General features: G+C 42.6%; 1 protein-coding gene across 17 annotated transcripts in view; it reads right to left on the reverse strand.

Annotated features, from left to right (window-relative positions):
- Positions 1-8026, reverse strand: part of LOC144333621 (uncharacterized) — a 40460-nt gene extending 32434 nt beyond the window's left edge. For 6 of the 17 annotated variants that reach the window (XR_013402530.1, XR_013402528.1, XR_013402527.1 and 3 more), the window contains exon 1: positions 7891-8026. Coding sequence is in view for 1 of the 17 variants with exons in the window: in XM_077958721.1 (XP_077814847.1) it covers positions 7891-7936 (46 nt within the window). In the remaining 16 variants the exon portion in view is untranslated. The remainder of the gene's footprint in view (positions 1-7890) is intronic. The other 11 variants (XR_013402536.1, XR_013402531.1, XR_013402534.1 and 8 more) reach the window with 2 other exon arrangements.
- Between the last annotated feature and the right edge of the window lie 15060 nt (positions 8027-23086).

Here is a 23086-nt window from a genome sequence, read left to right on the forward strand (position 1 = left end):
TGGGACATTTTAGATAAAAAACAAATGTTGAATGAAGAATAGTCTAAGGCAGTGGAAAAGATCTAATTGATTAATAGGAACAGGAAATGATAGTTAATTGACAGTGGAACATTAGTTGGAAGACAAACCCCCACTCTTAAAATCCATCTAGGAGAGCAGATTGTAGATTGAACGGATGCTTTGAATTAAAAGAATGTCATCATCATTGTTGATTTGCCACATGTTTACAAAAAGGGAGTAAGGCAGTTTCTAAATAAATAAATTCGATCTTTTGAAAAGCTAATTCCATCAAGCTACGATGGTGAATATTGTCCCACTTCAACTTTGGATTATTGCTGTTCAAACAATAGACGTTGTTCCTTGACTCTCCCAACACCTGGGAATTAAGTAGAAATGATACTTTTGTTCTTTTTAAACGTTTCTGGCTTAGTTTTGATGTACCAGATACTGAGTAACAATAATAATTTGTTTCCTAGAAATAATAATTGCAAACATCATAGCAAGGTGCCAGTATTATTGCATCTCATTTAATTAGAAATGGAGAGACTGAAAGTAAAACTGGTAAGTCATATATTCAAGAGAGACAGATCGTCCACGGCAGCGCTGCGTGCTGAACCCAGGCAGCTGACTCCAGAGCTCTGTTGCTTAGCTTTGGCCTTTGGTAGTGTGACTCCAGCTTTTCTTGTTTCTCTTTGGTCCAGACATGACCACAGGAAAATAAATCCATAGCCAGTTTGAGATGTTAGATCACAGTTACTTTTGCATTTTCCAAATGTATTGAGAATGCCTACAGCACGTCATATGGCAGTCACATTGTTTTAGTTTCATAGATACTTCAGGGAGAATAATGCAATTTTGCTAACTTTTCCACTGAAAGCAATCACCTCTGTGTGGAGAAAATTCAGGAATCCCAAACCCAAGAATGATGTCTTGGTGGAAAATTGAAATGTTTGGAATTGGAAATTCAGAGTGGAAATGCCCTCCTAAATTAAGAGAGGCTGCTCTTACAATGGCATTAATTATTTAAAAACAAGCAACAGAAAATAAAAAATATCCTAGGAAAATTGCATTCATACATGACACAGGAATGGTGCTGCCTTCTCACATGAAGTAGTTAGCAAGGGAACCCCTGTGAGAATTTGCATGCTGGGTATAAGGCCACCACTAGATCTGAGGTCAGCCAAGGGCCACGGCCAGTTTTATGTATTGTTCACTCCCATTTGACCAAAGGCTGAGGGAACGGGTGGGACAAAACTGGGCTTTTCGAGCAGACTAAGACTGCTTTGGTTTGGAATTCTGTCTCTAGTACTTGCTAGCTATGGACCTAGGGAAGTTCCTTAACTTTACTAAACCTCAACTTTCTCATCCATTTAATTGGGATTAAATAACAGCCATGCCACAGGTTACACAGACAATTCCCACAACATCTTTGCTGCTTCTGTTTCCACGCTAAGCCCACTGCACTGAGAGCTACTTGAGAAAAGGATCCTGGGTGTTGTTTCCTTCCTATTTTCCTAGTGCTTAGTGCATGGTAGACATTTAATGCAAGGATGATACGCAGGAATCATCTAACTTCTGCTTGGGGGACAAAAATTCTAAAGGTCAGGTTGAATTTAATGGTAAAAAGGGAAGACAGGAAAACAGTGACGAATGTTTGGATCCAAGCAAAGTTAGCACACTCATTTCTGGCTTTAATTTATTTAAATGGGCCCCAAAGTCATAGGTGTTGTTCCAGCTAATTTAGAGATACTGAAGGACATTCATTGAGTGAAGAGTAAAGCTCGCCTTCAGTGGGTCCATTACTGTTCATACCAGTCCTATGTAGTTACTGTTGTATTTTCCAAAATTGTATTTTCCATAGAGCAATTATGAGTCAGGCAAAAAGAAAAACTGTAAATTAATCAGGGCTTACACAGTAAACAATGCACCTAAAAAGAATCTTAATGAGCAAAGCATTGTCCAAGGCAGCCTGCTTTTAAATATACTTTTCTGAGTAGATATGACTTATGATGACCGCTCCTTTCTTAATTTCATTCGTTTTGTTCGATGGATGATAGGAGCACATTTATGAATGTACTGATATATCTTACACGGCTGTATTCCACTAGTGTCTTGGATTCATATAATGTGCCTTTTCCCAAAAACAGAAGCATCTTTTCCTCTGTCAGGTTCATTACCAATGGGGGCTCGGCTGGAAGGGCTTCATCCTTGGGAACACTGCTGCTCCCCTTCCCCATGGAGGATCGCACAGTGTGCACGCACACATGAACCTGTGCCGTTAACTGTAAGGAGAGCCGCGTGCGGTGTGGGGGTGATTTAGCCTTTAAGCAGTTCCACTTTGGGGTCCCTAAGAGTTTAGCTCTGCTCCCCTGATGTGCAGTTTCCTGAATTCAGGCCAGGAGGACATCACCCATTTCTCAGTCATACATCAAATCAGGCTAACCATTTGGCTACATGGTGTACTTTAATGAAGTTTTCCGAGGTGCAAAAGGAATGTGCAAAGGCCGCCCTTTTCCAGGCACTTTCTTACATGACATTCTTACATGTATGAAGGCACTGAGCCGAGAATCTGCTGGTTCTTTTGCATGTGTTGTCTCCAGTCCTCACCAGGCCCCTATGGGTGGCTACTGTTATTACTGTGAAGAGGGCAAGCCCCAGACTGACTATCCAGAGGCATATCTCACTGCTGCCGTTTCCTCTGTCTGTGCTGTTCGGCAAGTTGATCCCTCCAAGCCTCAGTTTCCTTATATGTCAAATGGAAAGTCTACTTCTTAGGTTGTTATCAGGACTGCCACACCTCACATATTGCTGGTCACGTTGGAAAAGCTCAATAAACACTGTCATCAATCTCATTGTGAATCAGACTGAGTTCAAAAAGGTTAAAACCAACAATAATAATTGCATCCCTTTCCCTACAGCTTTCTTGTCTCTCCTAGACAAAGAATAAAGTTTTATAACTTTTCAGTCTTAAGCATAGAACTCATTTTATTGGTAGAACTTTATTTTAATTGTAGGGTAGTACAGATTGAATATCCCTTATCAAAACTGCTTGGGACCAGAAGTGTTTTGGATTTTGAATTACGTGAGATTTTGGAATATGTGCTTTATGCTTACCCATTGTGCATCCCAAATCCAAAAATTTGAAACTTGAGATGCTCCAATAAGCATTCTCTTTGAGTGTCATGTAACTGCTCAAAAAATTCTGGACTTGGGAGCACTTCATATTTTGGATTTTTGGCTTGTAATGCTTAGTCCATAGTAGATAAAGGCACTTTATTAGCTCCATCAGAGCAAGCCTCCTCAGAAGCACTCCCTGGTGATCACTCTCATTCCTTCCAAAAGTTTCATTTCTTTCTCTCTCTCTCTCTCTCTCTCTCTCTCTCTCTCTCGACAGTGTCTTGCTCTGTCCCCCAGGCTGGAGTGCAGTGGCATAATCACAACTCACTATAGCCTCAACTTCTTGGGCTCAAGCGATCCTCCCTCCTCAGCCCCTGTGCATCTGGGACTATGGAGGAGCACCACCAAGCCTGGCTAAGTTTTTTAATTTTTATTTTAGCAGAGATAGGGGGTCACTATGATGCCCAGGCTGGTTCTGAACACCTGGCCTCAAGCAATTCTCCCATCTTGGCCTCCCAAAGTTCCTAGATTATAAGTGTAAGCCACCGTGCCTGGCCTTAAAGTTTAATCTTAACATTGGTTCTGGCCCTGTTCTATTTGTAAAGATCTCTTTTGAAGTCTCAACACCACCTTTATCATGTGTTTCTGTTCTGCCCTTCAGAAAAGCCCACCAGAACCAAAGATGCAAGTTCCTGAAGATGGTGAGGCTAGGGACCCCCATTCACTTGTCCTCCAGTTAAGACTGAAAGGGGTGTGGGAACTCTAGAGCCAAAATTATCTCAGTTGCAAGAAGGAGTCTTGCATAAGAGCCTAAAAAATCTATTTATGATTCTGCTAGGCACCTATGTGGCACTCTCCCTCTACAGGACAGCTTCAAAGTCCTCTCTCAGCCTCATAGTATACATGACTTTTGCTGCCATAAATTCTTTGTGCAGCAGTCTCCACATCGTGCATCCAGAGACCTCAACTCGGGCTCTCCCCTCTGCACATTTGCCTCTTGTTCTAACTATGCAAGGTAAGAACAAATGAGTGCAAAGGGCTGAGTTCCATGCAACCACCTGCAGCTGGGTGAGCTAGTGAAGTTGACCTTGAGATAAAGATTTAAAGTGAAGAATGTTTATCAAGGAGTGCATTGGGGTAAGCACAAGTCAAAGGGACAGGAGAAAGCAGGAGGGGCAGAGGGGAAAGCTATCTTCCATGGAGGCTCAAGACAGCCTTACTTATGTTTTAGGAAGCTCAGGGACTCACGTGGCTCTTCAGAAGAGTGTCTGAGTGAGATTGAGATAACCAAAGCTTTATTACTCCTCTACCCCAACCCCTGGCATGGATTAGTCATACATGTGGGTCTCCCCAGAAGAGGCAAGATCTTGGGCCTGCTCGCTGCAGCCCAGGCAATCCCTGAAGATGAGACAGGATAGTTCCCATGACCCTTTCACAGGACTTGCGACAGGGATGTGGCTTGTTTACTTGGCCGCTGAGCTTAACCCCTTACTGGAGGGAACATGCCATGGACAGGAGCAGGAACCAGAGTGAGTGAATGCTGGAACTGCCAGCTGTGCCTCTCCAGCAAAAGCAGGCCCTGTGCAAGCCTCGTGGCAGTGTCCAAGTGTGTTACAATCCTCTTTTAGCTCTGCTGTCTGGGAGGAGGTGTCTGCAACCCCCGATGTCCCAGAGTGCATTTTTCCAGCTCAGTGGGCCTTTTGCCTTATTACGTGGGGCAGCTGTCCTCCACCAGCAAGGACAAAGGGCCAATGTGACAGCCCTTTTGGGTTCCCATACCCAGTGTGTCTCGAATTCTTGTCCGGTGCTTGAGAAGAATGAGGCCACATGCCCTTGAAGGACGGTGAATGTGGAAGTTTTATTGAATGGTGAAAGTGGCTCTCAGCAGGATGGGGAGTTGGAAAGGGGATGGAGTGAGAAGGCAGTCTTCCCTGGAGGTCAGCCATCCCTGGTCAAACTCCTTTCCCAAAGAAGTCTCCAATGTCCAGCTGAATCATCTCCTCTCAACATTCAGATGCTTCTCTCTTCTGTGTGTGTGTCCTTCTCTGCCATGCCACTCTGCTCCTCTGCCAGTGGAGCTTGGGGTTTTTATGGGCACAGGATAGGGGTGTAGTGGGCCAAAAGGCAACATTCAGGTGGGAAAATGGATTTGAAGTTCTCATTTAGGGCCGTGGTTTAGGCTTGAGGGTGGGAGCCTTGTCAAGGATCCCACCCTTTTCTACCTAGTATGTCCCTGCATCTTGTTCATATCAAAAGTGTAGTCCACCAATATCCCCAGCCCCAAGGACAGTTTAGTTCTTTGTTGAAGAGCAACCTGGGTAGAGCATCATCATGTCCATACACCCCCACCCCATGACAGGCACATTCTACATCAACTACAATGAGCCAGTCACTTTCCCTGTGCCAGTTTTCATGCTCAGAACCATCACATAATGCATAGGATTTGGGTAATTTTCCCATGGTTTTGACTTTGGGTGGCCCAGGGCTAGGAGAGGACAGAGGTGGGGAGATAGAGGGAGGAAGAGGAAAGGTGCATTAATTCATTTTCACTGCTAATAAAAACATACCTGAAACTGGGAACAAAAAAAGGTTTAATTGGACTTATAGTTCCACATGAATGGGGAGGCCTCAGGATCATGGTGGGAGATGAAAGGCTCTTTTTACATTGTGGCAGCAGGAGAAAATGAGAGAGAAGTAATAGCATAAACCCCTGATAAACCCATCAGATCTCTTGAGACTTATTCACTATCATGAGAATAGAACGGGAAAGACCAGCCCCCGTGATTCAATTACCTCCCCCTGGGTCCCTCCCACAACATGTGGGAATTCTGGGAGATACAACACAAGTTGAGATTTCAGTGGGGACATACCCAAACCATACCAAAAGGTAAGAGGAAGAGTAGAAGGTAAGAAAAGAATGAATATTTATTAAGCATCAAATTGTACCTGGCACCATGATAGGTGGTTTATAACCTCAATTCAATTTAACTTTCACTCCCCCTTATAAAGCATAATATGGCTTATTGCCATTTTGAAGTTGAAGAAGCTGGGGCTCAAGAAATTAAGCAGCAACAACAAAAACTCTGTATCATCTCCTTTACATTCCTGTGTCTAGAGCTGCAGAAACTCCAGTCTGGGTGCAAACACATCAAGGCAATGATACAATGATGAGCAACTCCCATCCACTGCCCAGGCTTGGATACTCCCCATTTCTAGCCCTGTCCTCAGAAACATCAGGCTTTCTCCCAACTTTGAAAGCCACCCAAGTTTGGAGCGTGACTTGCCATTCCCATCTTAGTTCTCATTGCTTGCCTACAAGCGCACTATTCTTTAGCTTTTGACCAATGAAAAGTGCTCCGCACATATTTGTGCAACAAAACTAACTGTGATAGCTCCAGGTGCAAAGCTGCCCAGTAACCACTGGACACAGTTCCTGCCCCACTGTGCTCATCCCACCTGAACTAACCAAATTCCCCTGGCATACCCATGTTAGAAAAGGAAAGGACTCTTGGGGACTGCTAAGGGACAACCAAGGTGGCTCAGGGATCTAGACAATGTGCATCTCAAAGTGCTTCACAAATGATTGCTTATATTTAATAGTACATACTCACGTAATGCAATAATGGTTATCATTTTACACATAGTAGCTCAATCTGCACAAATAACTCTAAGAGACAGATTTTTCCTCTTGTTTCAGAGACATAGAGAGATTAAGGAATGTGCCCAAGGGCAATTTGGTTAGGCAGTGGTGAAGCTAGGCTGCATATCTGGCTTTTTTGGGCCCTGCACTTTAGGCTTTAATTCTGCCAAGCCAAAATTCCAACACAAACTGTCACACTCCATCTACCATCTTTTTTTTTTTTTTTGAGACGGAGTTTCACTCTGTCCTACAGGCTGGAGTGCAGTGGTGTGATCTTGGCTCACTGTAACCTCTGCCTCCACCATGCTGGCTAACTTTTGTATTTTTAGTGGAGACAGGGTTTCACCATGTTGGTCAGGCTGGTCTCAAACTCCTGACCTTGGGTGATCCACCCGTCTTGGCCTCCCAAAGTACTAGGATTACAAGCATGAGCCACTGTGCCCGGCCCCATTTACCACCTTAGCTCTGAGACCCGCCTACCAGAGGGGTTCCCTGTGGAGTGAGATGTGCACATTCTACTTTATTCTCTCTTCTAGGTCAAGTGAGAAAATGTATTTGAAATCACTTTGTAAGCTATAAGCTACCCTATAGAGAGTATGTGTATAAATGTACACATATCTATACACACGAGTACAACTATATCCCTCACAATTCACAAGCAATGTGTGATTCATGTTAAATATTCAACACATGTTGAATTTATTGGGAGTGTCTATCTTGATATAGATACTTGTTCACAAGCTATTAGTATGCCCTATTGACATTTCACACAAATAAACACAATACACACACACACACACACACACACACACACACACACTCTCATGTTGCTCTTCCCTCTTGGGAATGTTTGTTCAAGAGGCTGAGGCTGAAGTTGGCCTCCTGCTATGTCAGGGCAGCCCTTGCATAGGTGTGAGTGTGAGCAGGAATTTATTTTCTAGCCAAGGGAGAAAATGACAAAGTGAATAGAAAAACCACAAAAGCAGCTAAGTTAGATTTGGGTTCCAAAAAAATGCAGACAGAAAAGGGAGACTGTGAAGGGAGAGTTGATAGGTGGTTTAAGGAATGTCTGGAGAGAGGCGAGGAATAGAGTAAAGAAGAGAAAAAGTAATAAAAAGAACTGCAACACTCACCTCTGAGAACAAATGACTGTAGTTGCTGCATGCTTAACGTCCCCATCTTAGGAAGCACCACACATCAGCAGAAATGAGATACACAGCAGGGAGGTGCTAGAAATCTGGTTTTGCAGATGAGTTTGACAAATCACCTACAGCTTTGCTCCAAACCAGGTCCAAAGACTTTAACCACATGGTTTGCTTGTGTGCACCTATTTCCTGAGTTGCTCTAAATTGCGTGACTTAGGGTGTAATGGCAATTCTTTGGGTTTTTGTAGCTCCATTTCTATGAGATACATGATTAGAAATCCTATTTGCTTTTTGTTTTTCAACCTTAATCAGCTACCACGCTGGGCTTGTGTGGCAGCCCCGATAATCAGCCTGCTTTATGGAGAAGGCAGAGTGGAAACAGGACAGGAGACTTCCCATGGCACACATGGAATCGCAGCTTTCTTAGGGTTTTCCTTAAACTCGGAAAGTATCTCTTGTCTGCAAAATTGAAGTCACAATCTCTAATTAATTAGCTAACTAGCTCCCCCTCTTGAAATGTCTTTCAGATAAAAGCTGCATAATGCTACAAAGCGATGGCCTAAAATCAGACTAATCTATGTCTATGGCAGTCCGTAGGATCCATCGTGTCAGAAAAATACATAGAAATGTCTTAAAATCTGCCCAAACACAAAAACTGTATCTGTGCTATTACTTTAGTTAAGTTTATACCTTTCAAATCATCTTTTTTGCTTGAAGGTATTTTGACACAGCTTGAAAAAGAAAGGCATCAAACAGCCTTAGCCTGTACAGTGAGCTATAAAATTGCTGCAAGCTTAAACAGTTAAGGTAGGAAAAATGGCAAAAGTCATGCCACCAACAAGTAAGTTTGTGCTTTTGTCAGTAATGAAGACTCTTAAAATGTGATGCCATCCCATGACTTATTTTGTATTATTATCTTATTTTTGTTTTGATCCAGTCATTCTCTCCCTTTATCTTACATCGAAAACAAGAAAAGTTTTGTCTATGTCTACAACTTAAGTGAGGAATCTATTATGTGATATATGATATAAAATTCAGAGCCAGGAATAGGCCATTGTGTGGCATAAACATTTCAGAGGATAAGAATAATAGCAAAGAGCTAAATTGAAATGTAATCCATGCTGAGATACTGTAACAAAGCCTTATAATCCCTTTAAGCCAGCTGCTCGCAACTTTGGCTGCCTATTTGAATCTTGCAGAGATCTTAAATCCTTCTTGATGCCTGGGTCTCACCCTCCAGGGATTTCGATTTTATTTGTCTGGGTTGTGACCTAGTGTCATGGGTTTTAGCAGCTCTCCAAGTGATTCAACTATGTGGCCACGATTGAGAACCCTCTGGTCAGCTGACTGTACTGTATACAGGCATCTCTGACAGTATAGGCCATCACCTGGTTCCCTGATTTGTTCTGGTCCTGTTTGTGTGCCAATGGCTCTTTCTTGGACTTCCGAGTTTTATTTGCACAGGTGATTCTGATACCGCTTCTGGGACTGCTGACCCAGTGTGGGCACTTGGTCATGATAGCTTTTTGACCCTATGCTGGTCTGTTAGGTGGCTAGGGGTCCTGTAATTAAGTATGAAGAATGGGTGGCTAAATAGTAGAAATGTATTGTCTCATAGTTCTGGAGGCTGGAAGCCTGAGATCGAAATGTCTGCAGAGTTAATTCCCTCTGTGGCCTCTCTTTTGCTTGCAGGGAGTTCCTTCACCCTGTTTCCCTACATGGTCTTCCCCTGGCATGTCTGTGTTCTAATCTCCTTTTATAAACACACAAGTGAGATTCGATTAGGCCCACCCATATGACCGAATTTTAATTCAGCAACCTCTTTGAAGGCCCTGTCTCCAAACACAGTCGCATTTTGAGATATTGGATGTTAGGGATTCAACATATGAATGTGGAGGTACAGAATTCAGCCCTTAGCAGCCAAGAGGATGCCTCCATTAGCAACATGCATGCCTTTGTCATAGCTCTGCTCCAACTGTGAGTTGGGAAAATGTCAGAGATAATCGGAATGCACAAACCATTCTCAGCCATCTTCCTGGGCTTGCTTTATCAGTCAAAGTAGCAGCCACTGGGGGTCCCTTCCCAGGCAAACTCTCCTGTGTGGCGGAATCAGCCAGCAGGATTGACCTGTGGAATGGCCTGGAAAACTCCAGGCTGTCCATCTCAAGGATTCTGGAAAATGTCTGGGTGCCCATTTCCAGGGCTTCGGGAAGTGGGAAACCCCAACTTCACAGCCCCCAGCAGGTGCAGCAGGAGCTCTTTTCCTCTGCCCCTGGTGTTTCAAGGTGGCTCAAACACCTGACCACCCAGTTGACCTCAGTGACACTGTGTGCCATCAGAGACTACAGGTCTGTTGGAAAGAACATGTTGATTCCTCCTATTAATAGGAGATTAGTTCTTACATTTGGTGGTTCAATCTCTGGACTCTTAGTTTCTTCTTGGTTTTCCCTAAGTTTGACTCTCAAAATCTCCTTGGTTTGGACTCATTCTTCCAGTTGGATACACTTCCACTTTCATTCCTGTAAAGGAAGGTGTAGTTAGATTCAACTCCCGCATTTTCAAATAGAGCTTCTCTAACTCCTTCTGCATTCCCAGGTTCTTCACCCATTTCACCTTCACCTCTTGCCAAGCTGGCTTAGCCTAGCTTAGCGCTTGGATTGTTTCGCATTGTATTGGGTTCCAGGTATTTCTGGAAGTGTCGATTGAGTCCTCTAATTAGTCAGTGCTTCAGAATGTCTATGACTTTTCAAGTCCTCTTTTTTGACTTTACACTCTTAATAATTACACTCAGTATCAAGGTTAAAATATTGATGATAGTAGTGCATTTTTTGAGTTCCCTGAGAGCGTGTACCCGTCAGTTTCCGGCATCCAGTGCACGCCATAGTCCTTGCTTTGAGGGGTCTCTTTCCAAGGTTTCAGTTACCCTTGGTTAACTGTGGTCTAAAATAGTCCATGGAAAATTTCAGAAATAAACAATTCGGAAATTTACTTTGCTTGCTGTCCTGTGTCATGTGATGAAATCTCGCCTGGAAAGTGAATCAGTCTCTGTCCAGTGGATCCACGCTATCCATGCTCCCCACTCATGACTCACTGAGCAGCAACCTCAGAGATCAGATCAACTATGGTGATGCCACCAAGCTTTGTGTTCAAATCACCCTGACTTTACTGCGTAACCATCCCAGAGCGCAAGAGTAGTAATGCTGGCAATGTCGATGTACCGAAAAGAAGCCGTAGAATGCTGTCTTTAAGTGAAAAGAGGGAAGTTCTCGGCTTCAGGAAAGAAAAAAAAATGTATGCTGAGGCTGCTAAGATTCAGTCTTCTACTCATGAAATTGTGAAGAAAAAAAGAAATTCATGCTAGTTTTGCTGTCACACCTCAAGTTGCAAAAGTTACAGCTGCAGTGTGTGTTAAATGCTTAGTTAAGATGAAAAAGGCTCTACGTTTGTGGATAGAAGACATGAACTGAAACATGTTCCACTTGATGGCAATAGGGTTCGGTACTGCCCGTGGTTTCAGCCACCTACAGGGTGTCTTGGAATGTATCCCCTGCAATTAAGGAGAGACTACTGTACTAATAAAAACCCAGTGATTCAAATTGAGACAGACTTACTGAATTAAACCTATCATTTTCTGTCAAAACCGATAGGGACCCAAGACTATTTACGTTTAGAGGTGGATAAAATCCAGAGAAGAGATTTGAGTGGTCTGAGGCCATACAGTGAGCTAAGGTCAGAGCCAGGATTCGCTCTATGTTAATGTGTCCCAAGCTTCAAACTCATGAGCATTTTGCCTTAGGAAGATGGCCAAACTGGATGGTATTTCACGGTCTTGCATTTAGCATACTTCTATATAGCACTTAATTTTTAAAAATAAAGATTCGTATGGATGTTTGAATTTTTAAACACTCAGTCCTTCGGAGGAAACCATGCAGCCTGCAGGCTGTGGGGAGAAGATTGCCTGTAATAAAAGAGCTGGCCCGAGCCTCCCGATGGCCAACTCCTCTCAACTCATAACAACCATCTGGATTGTCTGTGTGGAGGCCAGATTGCCTGTTATGTCCACCAAATGAGTTGCCTTGCCCTAGAAAAACAAAATTCAAACATCTATCAAAGAAACCTGTCATCTCCTTGTCTTCCTCTGCAGAAATCAACTTCCTTCTCACTTCCACTGGAGGCCCGGTAACAGAGTTCATCCCTGCAAATCTGTAGGGTGACAGCTGCCTGGGGGGACTTCTGGGCCAGAATCTGACTGGCAGGAGAAAGCTCCCAATGAGAAAGTCAAAAGGAGGCGTTCCGCGTGGGTTTTCTCCTGCACAGTTGTCAGTAGTTTAAAACAACAATCCCTATGTATAAGTTGAGTAAAATCCTCTTTTTCTAGTCCCCTGTGCTGAATAGAAGGTGGAAGTTGGGACATTTTATCTGCAGAGCTCCGTGCTCTGCAACTCCCTCTCTTTTGTTTCTAATAATAAGAGAATTACTAAAAGGCTAAAAATCTCTCCAAAAAAAAAAAAAAAAAAGAAAGAAAGAAAGAAAGAAAAAGGAAAAAAGAGTTGGTTTGATTTGGCATTTAATTAAGGCTTTTTGTCTCCGTTTTAGATTAGTGGGTCTTCTCCTGCTTAAGCACATGGTTGTTCTGATTTTCAAGTTTCTTCTTAAGTTGCTTTAATTTTGCTGTGAATTGTTTTGTGAGGCCAGCTCCAAGGAATGAGCAAATGCCTTCCTGGCATGGAGCTTTGCTATCAGCAGAAAAAAACAACACAAATATTTTCCCAAGGAAAATGGCAGCCATTTAACAAATCAGTTGTAGCAATTGTACATGACAGGCCTGTGAATTTTATACCTGTTCATAAAATATCTATTTCAGAAGCCCACAGCAGAACACATTTTGCAAACTGCTATACAGAGGAAGCATCCACCAAATCATTTTATTTCTTGTAAATTTTTTTGTTAATTTTTAATTGTGATGGTAGGTATCACACTGATTGCCACAGCAAGAGGGAACATATAATAGGATAATCAGCTAAAAGAATCTTCAAAAATCCCTATAGCCTACAGGATTTACCTTGAAATGTACTTTGCAGGTAGACTGTGGTGAAGGCATGCCGTTTTATTGAAACAGCAGAATATTTGTGGATAGTTCAGATACAATTTTCTCATGAGACTCAGAATCTTACTTATATAAAAAACCCATATTATTCTGCTTTCTTACTCAAGGATTTCAGAGGTATACTCAAGGACACTGTATGAAGAGAATAAAAGCTTATTCCCAAAATACATGCTAAGTTTCAAAGCCTTGTTGATATGGTTTGGCTTTGTGTCCCCATCCAAATCCCATCTCAAATTGTAATCCCCAGGTATTGAAGGAGGGACCTGATGGGAGGCAATTGGATCATAGAGGTGATTTCCCCACGCTGTTCTCCTGATAGCAAGGGAGTTCTTACAAGATCTGGTTGTTTGATAAATGTCTGGGACTTCCCCCTTCTCTCTCTCTTGCCTGCTGCCATATGAGACTTGCCTGAATCTCTTACACTGTGACTGTGAAGAAGATGCCTTGCTTTCCCTTCACCTTCCATCATGATTGTAAGTTTCCTGAGGCCTCCCCAGCCGTGTGGAACTGTGAGTCAATTAAACCCCTTTTCTTCATAAATGACCCAGCTTCAGACAGCACTTTATAGCAGTTTGAAAGTGGACTAATACACTTGTTTGCATATGAAGCATCATGCTAGACCAAGGGACATGGGGAGTAAAAATAGGAAGATGCTGACCGTTATTAAGGAAACACTAAGTACGCATGTGTACATCTATAATTGTACACACATACACAGTAGCAGTCACAATGCCAGTGTTACCGGTGGAGAATGTTCAGGTTCTTGGTGTCTTGAAGAAAGAATTGAAAAAACTGTACAAACAAAGAAATAAAAGAAGGAAGCAACAAAAGCAGAGATTTGTTGAAAACAAAAGTACACTTCACAGGGTGGGAGTGGGTGTAAGCATAGGGGCTCAAGAGCCCTGTTACAGAATGTTCTGGTGTTTAAATACCCTCTAGAGGTTTCCATTGGTTACTTGATATAAATGAATAGTGAAGTCAAGTTACAAAGACATTTACTTGGTGTACACACTATGTAAATGCAGAGGATATTTCCTATCATAGCTGAAGTGTTTCCACTTGATTTAGTTCTTGAAAGTCCTTAGGTTCCCTGCCTCCAGGTCCTGTTCTCCTGCCTCACTAGGCCATACACACATGTGTATAAATATATAAATACACATATAAATTTAATGAATCCAGGTTACACATGGTTACTCACAGGTTTGCTTGTGTTTTCACAAGCTAACAAAGATTACTCAGCTGGGCTCAGTGCCTCACACCTGTAATCCCAGCATTTTTGGAGGTCATGGTGAGAAGATCACTTGAGGTCAGGAGTTTGAGACCAGCCTGGGCAACATAGTGAGAACCCTGTCTCTACAAAAAAATAAAAATAAAACAAAACAAAAGGCTGCTCTATATGTCTGCAATAACTTTTCCCATACGCACAAATCTTCCCCACTGCTTTCTGGTGAATTCCTTTTCTATCTTAAAATTGTTGGCCAAATGGCACTTCTTTTAGGAAATCTTCCCAGCTGTGCTCTTCCTTCACCTTCTGATTGAAGACTACTTCATTTGCACTCGATTAATTGCTGGGGCATTCCTTCTTGAAATTTTATGATGGCATGTCCTTGATCACACTCGATTTAAACCACAAAAGTACATCTCTGAGGAGTCTCATTTTATCTCTCCCAATCCCTTCCCATTAGAAGTTAACAGGATGGGAAGAGACGTGCCTGCATCATGAAGGAGCTCAGGCAGCTGCAGAAGAAAAATCAGGTCTAAAGAGGGTGGTTTCCACTGGGCTGGGGAAGCACAGTCCTGGGAGATGAGATTGGGAAGTCGTATAAGGACAACTGGAAAATGTACTTGAATATAAAGCTAAGAATATCTTTTTTGGATGTAGTATAGTTTAGTTAATAAAAGCATAAATTTTAGAGCTAAATTGTGATAGAGAATCCAAACGGACTTATTTACTAGTTATGTAAACCTGGGACAAATTTGTCAACTCACTTTTCTCACCTATAAAATGGAGTTAAATTATCACCCACCTCCTGGGGCTGTTGTAAGGTTAAGATGAGTGAAACTGTGCAAAGCATTTAGAACAGTGCCTGGAATTAGTAAATACTGTGCAAGTATTTACCATTGTTATTATTATTATTGTAACGTATTCTTTAGTTCTGAAGGAAATGGGAAGTAAATGAAAGTTTGGGGAACACAGAAATTAAAATTGACAAAACATGCCCCAATGCATCAATCTATTTACTGTTTTACTAGATCCTTAGGCTGTGGAGAGTTTAGATAGGTAAAATATGGCAATGTGCTGGATTCCTTTATCCCAGCTCCACATTCGCTCTGGAAAAGCACACAGCACACACTATGTCCAAACTTGGGTCTGCTCATGATAGAAACAGTTTTTTTTTTTTTATGAAAAGTAAATTGACCTGATACTAGCATTCAGTTGGATTAATAATATACATTTCAAATGGTATAGTAGAATAGTTAGGAGTAAATGTTCCTAATATGAATTTAAAATGCAAAAACAAATAGATCACTTTGTATGTAGAAAGTCTAATGATACTGTTGACAATAGATTTTTACTGCTTAAATAATGCTGATACATATTTAATAAATATATAAAAGAAAAAAGTTGGCCAGGCGTGATGGCTCATGCCTGTAATCCCAGCACTTTGCGAGGCAGAGGGGGCAGATCACAATGTCAGGAGTTCAAGGCCATCCTGGCCAACACAGTGAAACCCTGTCTCTACTAAAAATACAAAAATTAGCTAGATATGGTGGCACATTCCTGTAATCCCAGTTACTTGGGATGCTGAGGCAGGAGAATCATTTGAAGCCGGGAGGCAGAGGTTGCAGTGAGCCGAGATCGTGCCACTGTACTCTAGCCTGGCAACAGAGCAAGACTCCGTCTAAAACAAAACAAAACAAAAAAGAGCAAAGCACTGGAGGAACCCACAACTTACAGAGATTCAGCTTTTGAAGACCCCAGTTCTGTCTGGGATGTTTGACACAGGGAAGGACAGAGGAAACTTGAGCCATCCCACCTGATTTTCACTCCTTTGCAAGAGTTAGCTCTTTAATTTGGCACAACAGTGGAAATGTTAAAATGAGACAATTGTATTATCCCAATCAAGTGCCTCAAAATTCTGTCAATAGCAGTGACTTGATTTCTAGAAGGCCTGGCTATTGCTTCCTCTGCTGCCCATCAGTCCTTTGGACTCACCCTAGGCCATGTGATGTTTGTGCAGAAGAAATTCTCAACAGACTGGAGTATAAGTCAGGCCAAGCTGAACTGTTTGTTGAGCTCCGAGGCCTCTGCACTCCAGCCTGGGGCAGAGCAAGACTCTGTCTCACAAAAACAAACAAACAAACAAACAAACACTATCATATATAGAGAAAATACATGCATATACAGGCAGAAGTTGCATTGAGCAGAAATCGCGCCACTGCACTCCAGCCTGGGGACAGAGGACGACTCCATCCCCCCCCCCAAAAAAAAAACCTGTCATATAGAAAGAAAAAATACACACATATATAGGCACTCATGTATGTGTCTGTGATACCCACAGGCATACATATATAGACACATACGCAGGTGCCTATAAAGTCTGTTGAAATTCGAATAAGGCAATGTAATCAGTAGATTGCATGAAGGTCAATTTCCTGGTATTGATATGGTGCTCCTGCCGTGTAAGATGCTTCCATTTGAGGAAGCTGGGAGAAGGGAATAGATTTCTCTGTACGATTCTAATAGATATTTCAACTTATTTAAAAATGTGTCATAATTATTCAGATAAAAACCTAAATAGTAGCATGCTGCTATAAATACCACAATCTAAAATTGTTTCTTCATATAAAAGACTGGAGAAAAGATGCCAAAATGAATGTGATTTTATTGTAATGCTGGGATTGTGGTCTTCTCCCCTTTTAAAAATATATTTGCATGCTTTATACTATCTTTTCCATAATATTTAAATACAATTTCAGTTCACTTTAATTAACATTTAAAAGAAAATGTAGTTTAACAACGTATTTCCTTTAGAAAAGAGTCTATTTTGAATAGCTTCTTCCTAAATATCAAGGAAAAATAAAAGATATTGTACAAATTCTTGCAAAATCTAATCCATTTTATCAACCTAACTCTTTAAGCATATTTTCTATCATGACATATCAAATAATGACAGAAAACTGTGTTGAAATATCTAATAAATCGTCATTTTGGATATCAAGCATGTTCTCAAAATTCTAGGTACTGCTCATGAAAATGAAGCCATAGGCTTATCTTGAACAGGACTCAATTATTACGGTAACTGTCCTAGTTACTCCTTAGCTGTTTGTTTGCAGTTTGAGCAGTCAAAATGAATATCAACAAGTCACCATCTTTTTAACTATTAATGGAATTATTTTATGTGTTTGTATCTTACCAGAGTAAAACTTTTTTTTTTTTTTTTTTGAGATGAAGTCTCGCCCTGTCACCAAGGCTGGAGTGTAATGGCACAATCTCGGCTCACTGCAACCTCCACTTCCCGGGTTCAAACAATTCTCCTGCCTCAGCCTCCCGAGGAGCTGGGAATACAGGTACATGCCTCCATGCCCAGCTAATTTTTGTACTTCTTAGTAGAGACAGGGTTTCACCACATTGGCCAGGATGGTCTCGATTTCTTGACCTCATGATCCACCCGCCTCAGCCTCCCTAGCTTTATCTGGTGTTCTTAATAATTAAGATGTTCAGTATAAAAACTATATGATCACCTTATTGAAGAAAATCACACAAAAAACCTTCAGCTATAATTTCAGTTTTCTAAAAGATTGTCGTCAATATCATAAGTTTCCATTCAACTAAAGACAGAATTTTATTTACTATTATTTTAAAAGTTGGGTCATTGGCTGATACCTACTTGTTGAATGACTGCTACCTGGAAGACTGAACGTGCTACATGGGGAGGTAATGTCTCTCTTTATTGGCCACTGTATCCCCTCTCGATCAGATATTTTTAGCTGGTACTTTCTCTGGTGTTCCTATTTTATTTGATATTTTTAGTAGATATTTGTTGAATTAAGTAGTTATCAAGTAAACATAAAATATAGACCCTCAAATTGGTATCATGGCAAAGTTCCAGATTTATCATTATCTATATGTAGGGTCAACAAGAAACAACACATCACCCTTTCAGGTGGACATGAGGTTTGAGGCAGGATAAATTTTTCAGCCTGAGGTTGTGTAAACCCCACACTCTTCCTGGAATGCCGTGGCATCTCAGTGATGCTCAGCCTAACGTGATTACATTGAGTTGAGACACCATCCAGCTACTTTTCAGAAGGACCAGAAACAGATTTTGCTTTGTGGCAGAACTTAGACTTTCCCTTCATTCATGTACTGCTTTGGCATTTAAAGAGAGCCTTGTATGTATCAGGAACTTGATCTGCTGAAAGACATGTATTTTATGATTTACTGGAAAAGAGACAGGAAAAACCATTGTTAGAAGGATTCTTGCTAGCTAGAAGTAAGCACAAGGAATCTCAGGAAGACTTCTGAGATCCCTGTGAATGCGTTCATTTAGAAACATGTATGTGTTAAGTGAGGTATACGTGTCTAGTACTCTGCTGAGGTCTGGAAAGACAACAGGCAAGAGGACAGGCATGTGGAGATTGCAGTGGAGTGGAAGGACAGGTAACTGGGTGAATGTCCATTGCAATTTTTTAGCAACACTAGAACAGAATGAGTGCAGGATGCTATGGATGCATCGTAGTGAAGGGCAGATCTACACCGGGCTGTGTGATTAAGGCTTCATGGAGAAATGATGACTACCCCTAGCTCAGATTGGAGTAAGGAAAGCAGATGAAAACAAATCACAAAGGCACAAAGGAGTAGGTGAGAAGGCTGCTGGGCAGGACAGGGGAGGAGCAGACCCAAGCTACAGGAGGACTTCTCAAGTGGGTGATGACAGAGCAGAGTGTGGAAAGATACCTCGGGTTGAGGGTGGGGGAGGAGGAGCAGATATTAAGGATACCGTCAAGGTAACAGGACATTTTCACAGACTTGTTTATTCCCAGGGATCCCAAGTCTATTTCCTTTTAAGCGAGAGGGTTCTCTACATCTTGGAAGCATCCACACTTGACTTGAAGGCAAGAGATGTAACATAAGGGCATGGAGATTCTGGCAGGGCATGTACCCAGGTACTATTTTCTCGTTCTTCAATCATTCGTTTATCTCTTCATGTGCTTAGAGGTGTTAAAAAGAAATAACTTAGACAAATTACATTTAACAGAGTTTAACTGAGCAAAGAACAATTCATGAATCAGGCAGCCTCCCAAGCTAGAGTAGGCTCAGGGTAGACTCAGAGAGACTCCAGCGTAGCCAAGTGGTGGAAGAAGATCTATGGATGAAAAGGAAAGTGATGTACAGAAAATGGAAGTGACATCAGAACAATTGGATTGTTTACAGCTTGGTGTTTGTCTTACTTCAACTGGTTTTAACAGTTGGCCACCGCTGATTGGCTAAAACTCAGTGATTAGCACAGGAGTAGGTTAAAGTCTGTTTATTCATCCAGCTAGGTTGCTGTTTACTAGGTATGGAGAACTTAAAAATTTAGGCTGAACATAAAATATATAAGAAGGCAACTTTAAGTTAATTAGTAGAGGGCAGTCATGGGTCCTTGCTAGTTAAAAGCAAGGGTGCTGGGGCTCAAGGAGAGACCCTGACACAGAGTCTTCCCTGGAAGTACTGGAAGTCCGGGTGGCAAGATGGAAATCTGCTATCCCGTGTGGTGCCTGGCCATGGTGGATGGAATGGCTTGCCAAATCAAGATGATGGAGACAATTTGCCAGGGGAGGAGGGCTCAGAGGCAGGGATGATCGGAGAATGGTGGCAGCCTTGCTGACAGAGGGATTAGCAGCAAGCGAAGAGGCCATATGGAGGATTTCACTGGCATTCACAATGGTCTCAGCAGACAGAGACGGCAAGCCACATGCCTGAGGTTGGGTAGGGAGATATTGGCAGAACCAGGATTCAAGCACACTTTTTTCGACTCCCATTCCAGTTGTGTGCCTTCCATGGCAGAGCCTTCTAGAGGGAAGAGGAGAGGCACAGTGGTGTGCTCCTGCCACATTCAGATGAACGAGTGATTCAAGGAAGAAGAAAGGGAATGAATTCAGGGAAGAGCAGAGGATGAGTGGAGTCACACCTGTGCCCTCGGTGCTTTCCTGCATCCCTGTGTCTTGCTCTTTTCCCACTCTGTGCTCCCTTCCTGCTCACAGGCTCTGCATGCCCTCACCTCTAGCTCAGAATGGGGGACTGGATCCAGCTTCTATTGCTGAGCCGTCATGAATTAAAAAGTTTAATAGGGTCAAGCATTGTGGCTTATGCCTGCAATCCCAACATTTTGGAAGGCCAAAGTGGGAGGATCGCTTGAGCCCAGGAAGTCGAGGTTGCAGTGAGCCATTATTGCACCATGACATGCCAGCTTAGGTGACAGAAAATGACACTATCTAAAAAAAGAAAAAAATTAATAAGTGCTCAGAACACCTAGAAATTCAAGGGTTTATAGGCTGTAAACGGGGCTCTAGAGGCCACAGATGAGTCTAGAAGGTCAGGCCTTCACTTAATTATAGGGGGAAAGGTGCATTTTGATGTGAATTCATGAACTGCGACAGAATCAACCAGGCTGAGTGCCCTGGGTACTGAAGTCTCTTACAACAAATCAAGAACATCACCAGGGCCTGAATTTTGGCTGCAGAAGACAAGACCATCCTGTTATGCTGAATTGGTCAGAGATGAAGAAAGGCAGTGTATAGTGGGGCTGAAGGAGAGAGACTCAGCAGACCCTTCCAAATGAAGATAAATAACACTTCACAGTACACATCATGCCCTCCGACAGTGTCAGTATGTCTGACTGTGTCAGGTGTGTCCTGTGATAGGAAATGCATGGGCTGTCAAGACCCACCGACCTCAGTTCAAATGATGCTTCCCATACATACGCAGATCTCTCCAAGTCTCAGTGCTGTCTTCTCTGCAGTGGGCATGATGGCAGCTTCCTCACAGGAAATCCACATGGATCCCAAGAGATCCCATGCACATCAAGTGCTCAGTAAATGGTGGGTGCTTGGTAGCCATCCTTCCTGTCCATTGCTGTTAAAGAACTGGGAGACTTTGCTTTTCTCCCTTTAGCTCATTTCTTAGTTAACTCAGACTGTAGTAACAGAATACCACAGTCTGGGTGGCTTAAACAACAAACGTTAGTTTCTCACAGTTCTGGAGGCTGGGAAGTCCAAGATCAAGGTGATGCTAGATTTAGGGTCTGGGGAGGACCCATTTCCTGGTTTGCAGGTGGAGGGTGGAGATGGCAGAGAGGGATAAGCAAGCTTTCTGTTGTCTCTTCTTGTAAGGGCACTAATCCCATCACAAGGGCTCTATTTTCCTGATCTAATCACCTCCCAAAGTCCCCATCACCTAATATCATCTCAATGGGAGTTGGGAGTTCAACGTAGGAATTTTGGGGAAATACAAACATCAGACCATAACAGCTCACCCTGCCCATCATCATTCTGAAACTCAGTTCACCTCCCAAGTGCTGTGGGAGTGCAGCATAGGGTGTGGATACACAGCTGGGAGGAAAAGGGTGGCCTGAGAGCAGGGATTAGCAACCGTGTGATCTGCTCTGTTTATTCTCAGTAATGGGAGACAGACAGCCCAGTGCTGCAGCATAGAAACTAATACCCCAAAATACGGCATTTTGACATGTTCAACTGAAGATGCCTCAAGGTCTCTCTGACCCCACCCCCACCCAACTGTCTCTCTGGAAGAAGCTGACATTCTTTTATCTGCCTAGGCTCCAGACTCACCAAGAGAAGGATTGTTTTTTCTTCCCCTCCCTGTTATCTCATTATCTATTGCAAAGAAGATCAAGATGTAAGCACACCTGAGAAGACCCTTTTACAAGCATAATCACTGTCTCCAAGAATCACTCATATTACAAAAATAACTATTTATAAATTGGCCAGGTGTGGTGGCTCACACCTGTAATCCTAGCACTTTGGGAGGGTGAGGCAGGTGGATCACTTGAGATCAGGAGTTTGAGACCAACCTGGCCAGTATAGTGAAACCCTGTCTCTACTAAAAATACAGGGAAAAAAAAAAATTAGCCAGGTGTGGTAGTGGGTGCCTGTAATCCCAGCTACTTGGGAAGCTGAGGCAGGAGAATAGCTTGAACCCAGGAGGAAGAGGTTGCAGCGAGCTGAGATAGCACCATTGCACTCCAACTCCATCTCAAAAAACAAAACAAAACACAACAACTATTGACAAGTTAATCTCTGTTTCTAGGATCCAATCATTCTCCTTAGTAATGTGTATTGCCCTTCAATATAATTCTATTCTTCTTCTCCCACCTCCCTTAACCTGTTTGACCAGGATCCAAGCCCCGATTCTTTTTGTAAACCTAAGGTGGTGTATAAGCTTCTGGGTGTTCATTCTGAAGGCTCCTGTGTATACACGTAGAATAAATGTGTATGACTTTTCTCCTGTTCATCAATCTGCCTCACATCAGTGATTTTTTAAGTGACCCTTTAGAGAACCAAGGGGCTGTGGCCCCATATGAGATCTTTTGGGAAAGTCACAGAGGTTGTGTTTTGTACCTAGGTCATTTGGAGAGAGAAGCTTGCAGCACAGATGCTATGAAGCAAGACAAGGAGACAGAGAAATGTCAAGGAGGAGGAGGAAGAGGAAGCAGCTGTTTTCCATGCTGGAGCCATGGGAGCTGCAGGCCTTTCGAGGCTGAGATATGTGGGTGTGCGACTGGATTCCAGTGAGCGGAACTCACAGCTCTTCCACCCCTACCCACCTCACCTACAAAGCTGCTTCTATCCCTACTAGCTGAGCTGAGTGATTCACCCCAAGCAGTTGAGTCAGGCCACAAAGAAAGCTGTCTCTACTATGGGGATACTATGAACTTTGGGGATGTTTCTACTTGAAGATGATGCTATTGTTGGCTCTGTGGGAGCATGAACTTTAGCCTCCTGCTGAATTCCGCATGTCTTAGTCCGCTCAGGCTGCTATAAGAAAATACGGTAGACTGGGCAACTTAAATA

The sequence above is a fragment of the Macaca mulatta genome, chromosome 13, assembly GCF_049350105.2.
Source record: "Macaca mulatta isolate MMU2019108-1 chromosome 13, T2T-MMU8v2.0, whole genome shotgun sequence".
NCBI classification, from domain to species: Eukaryota; Metazoa; Chordata; class Mammalia; order Primates; family Cercopithecidae; genus Macaca; species Macaca mulatta.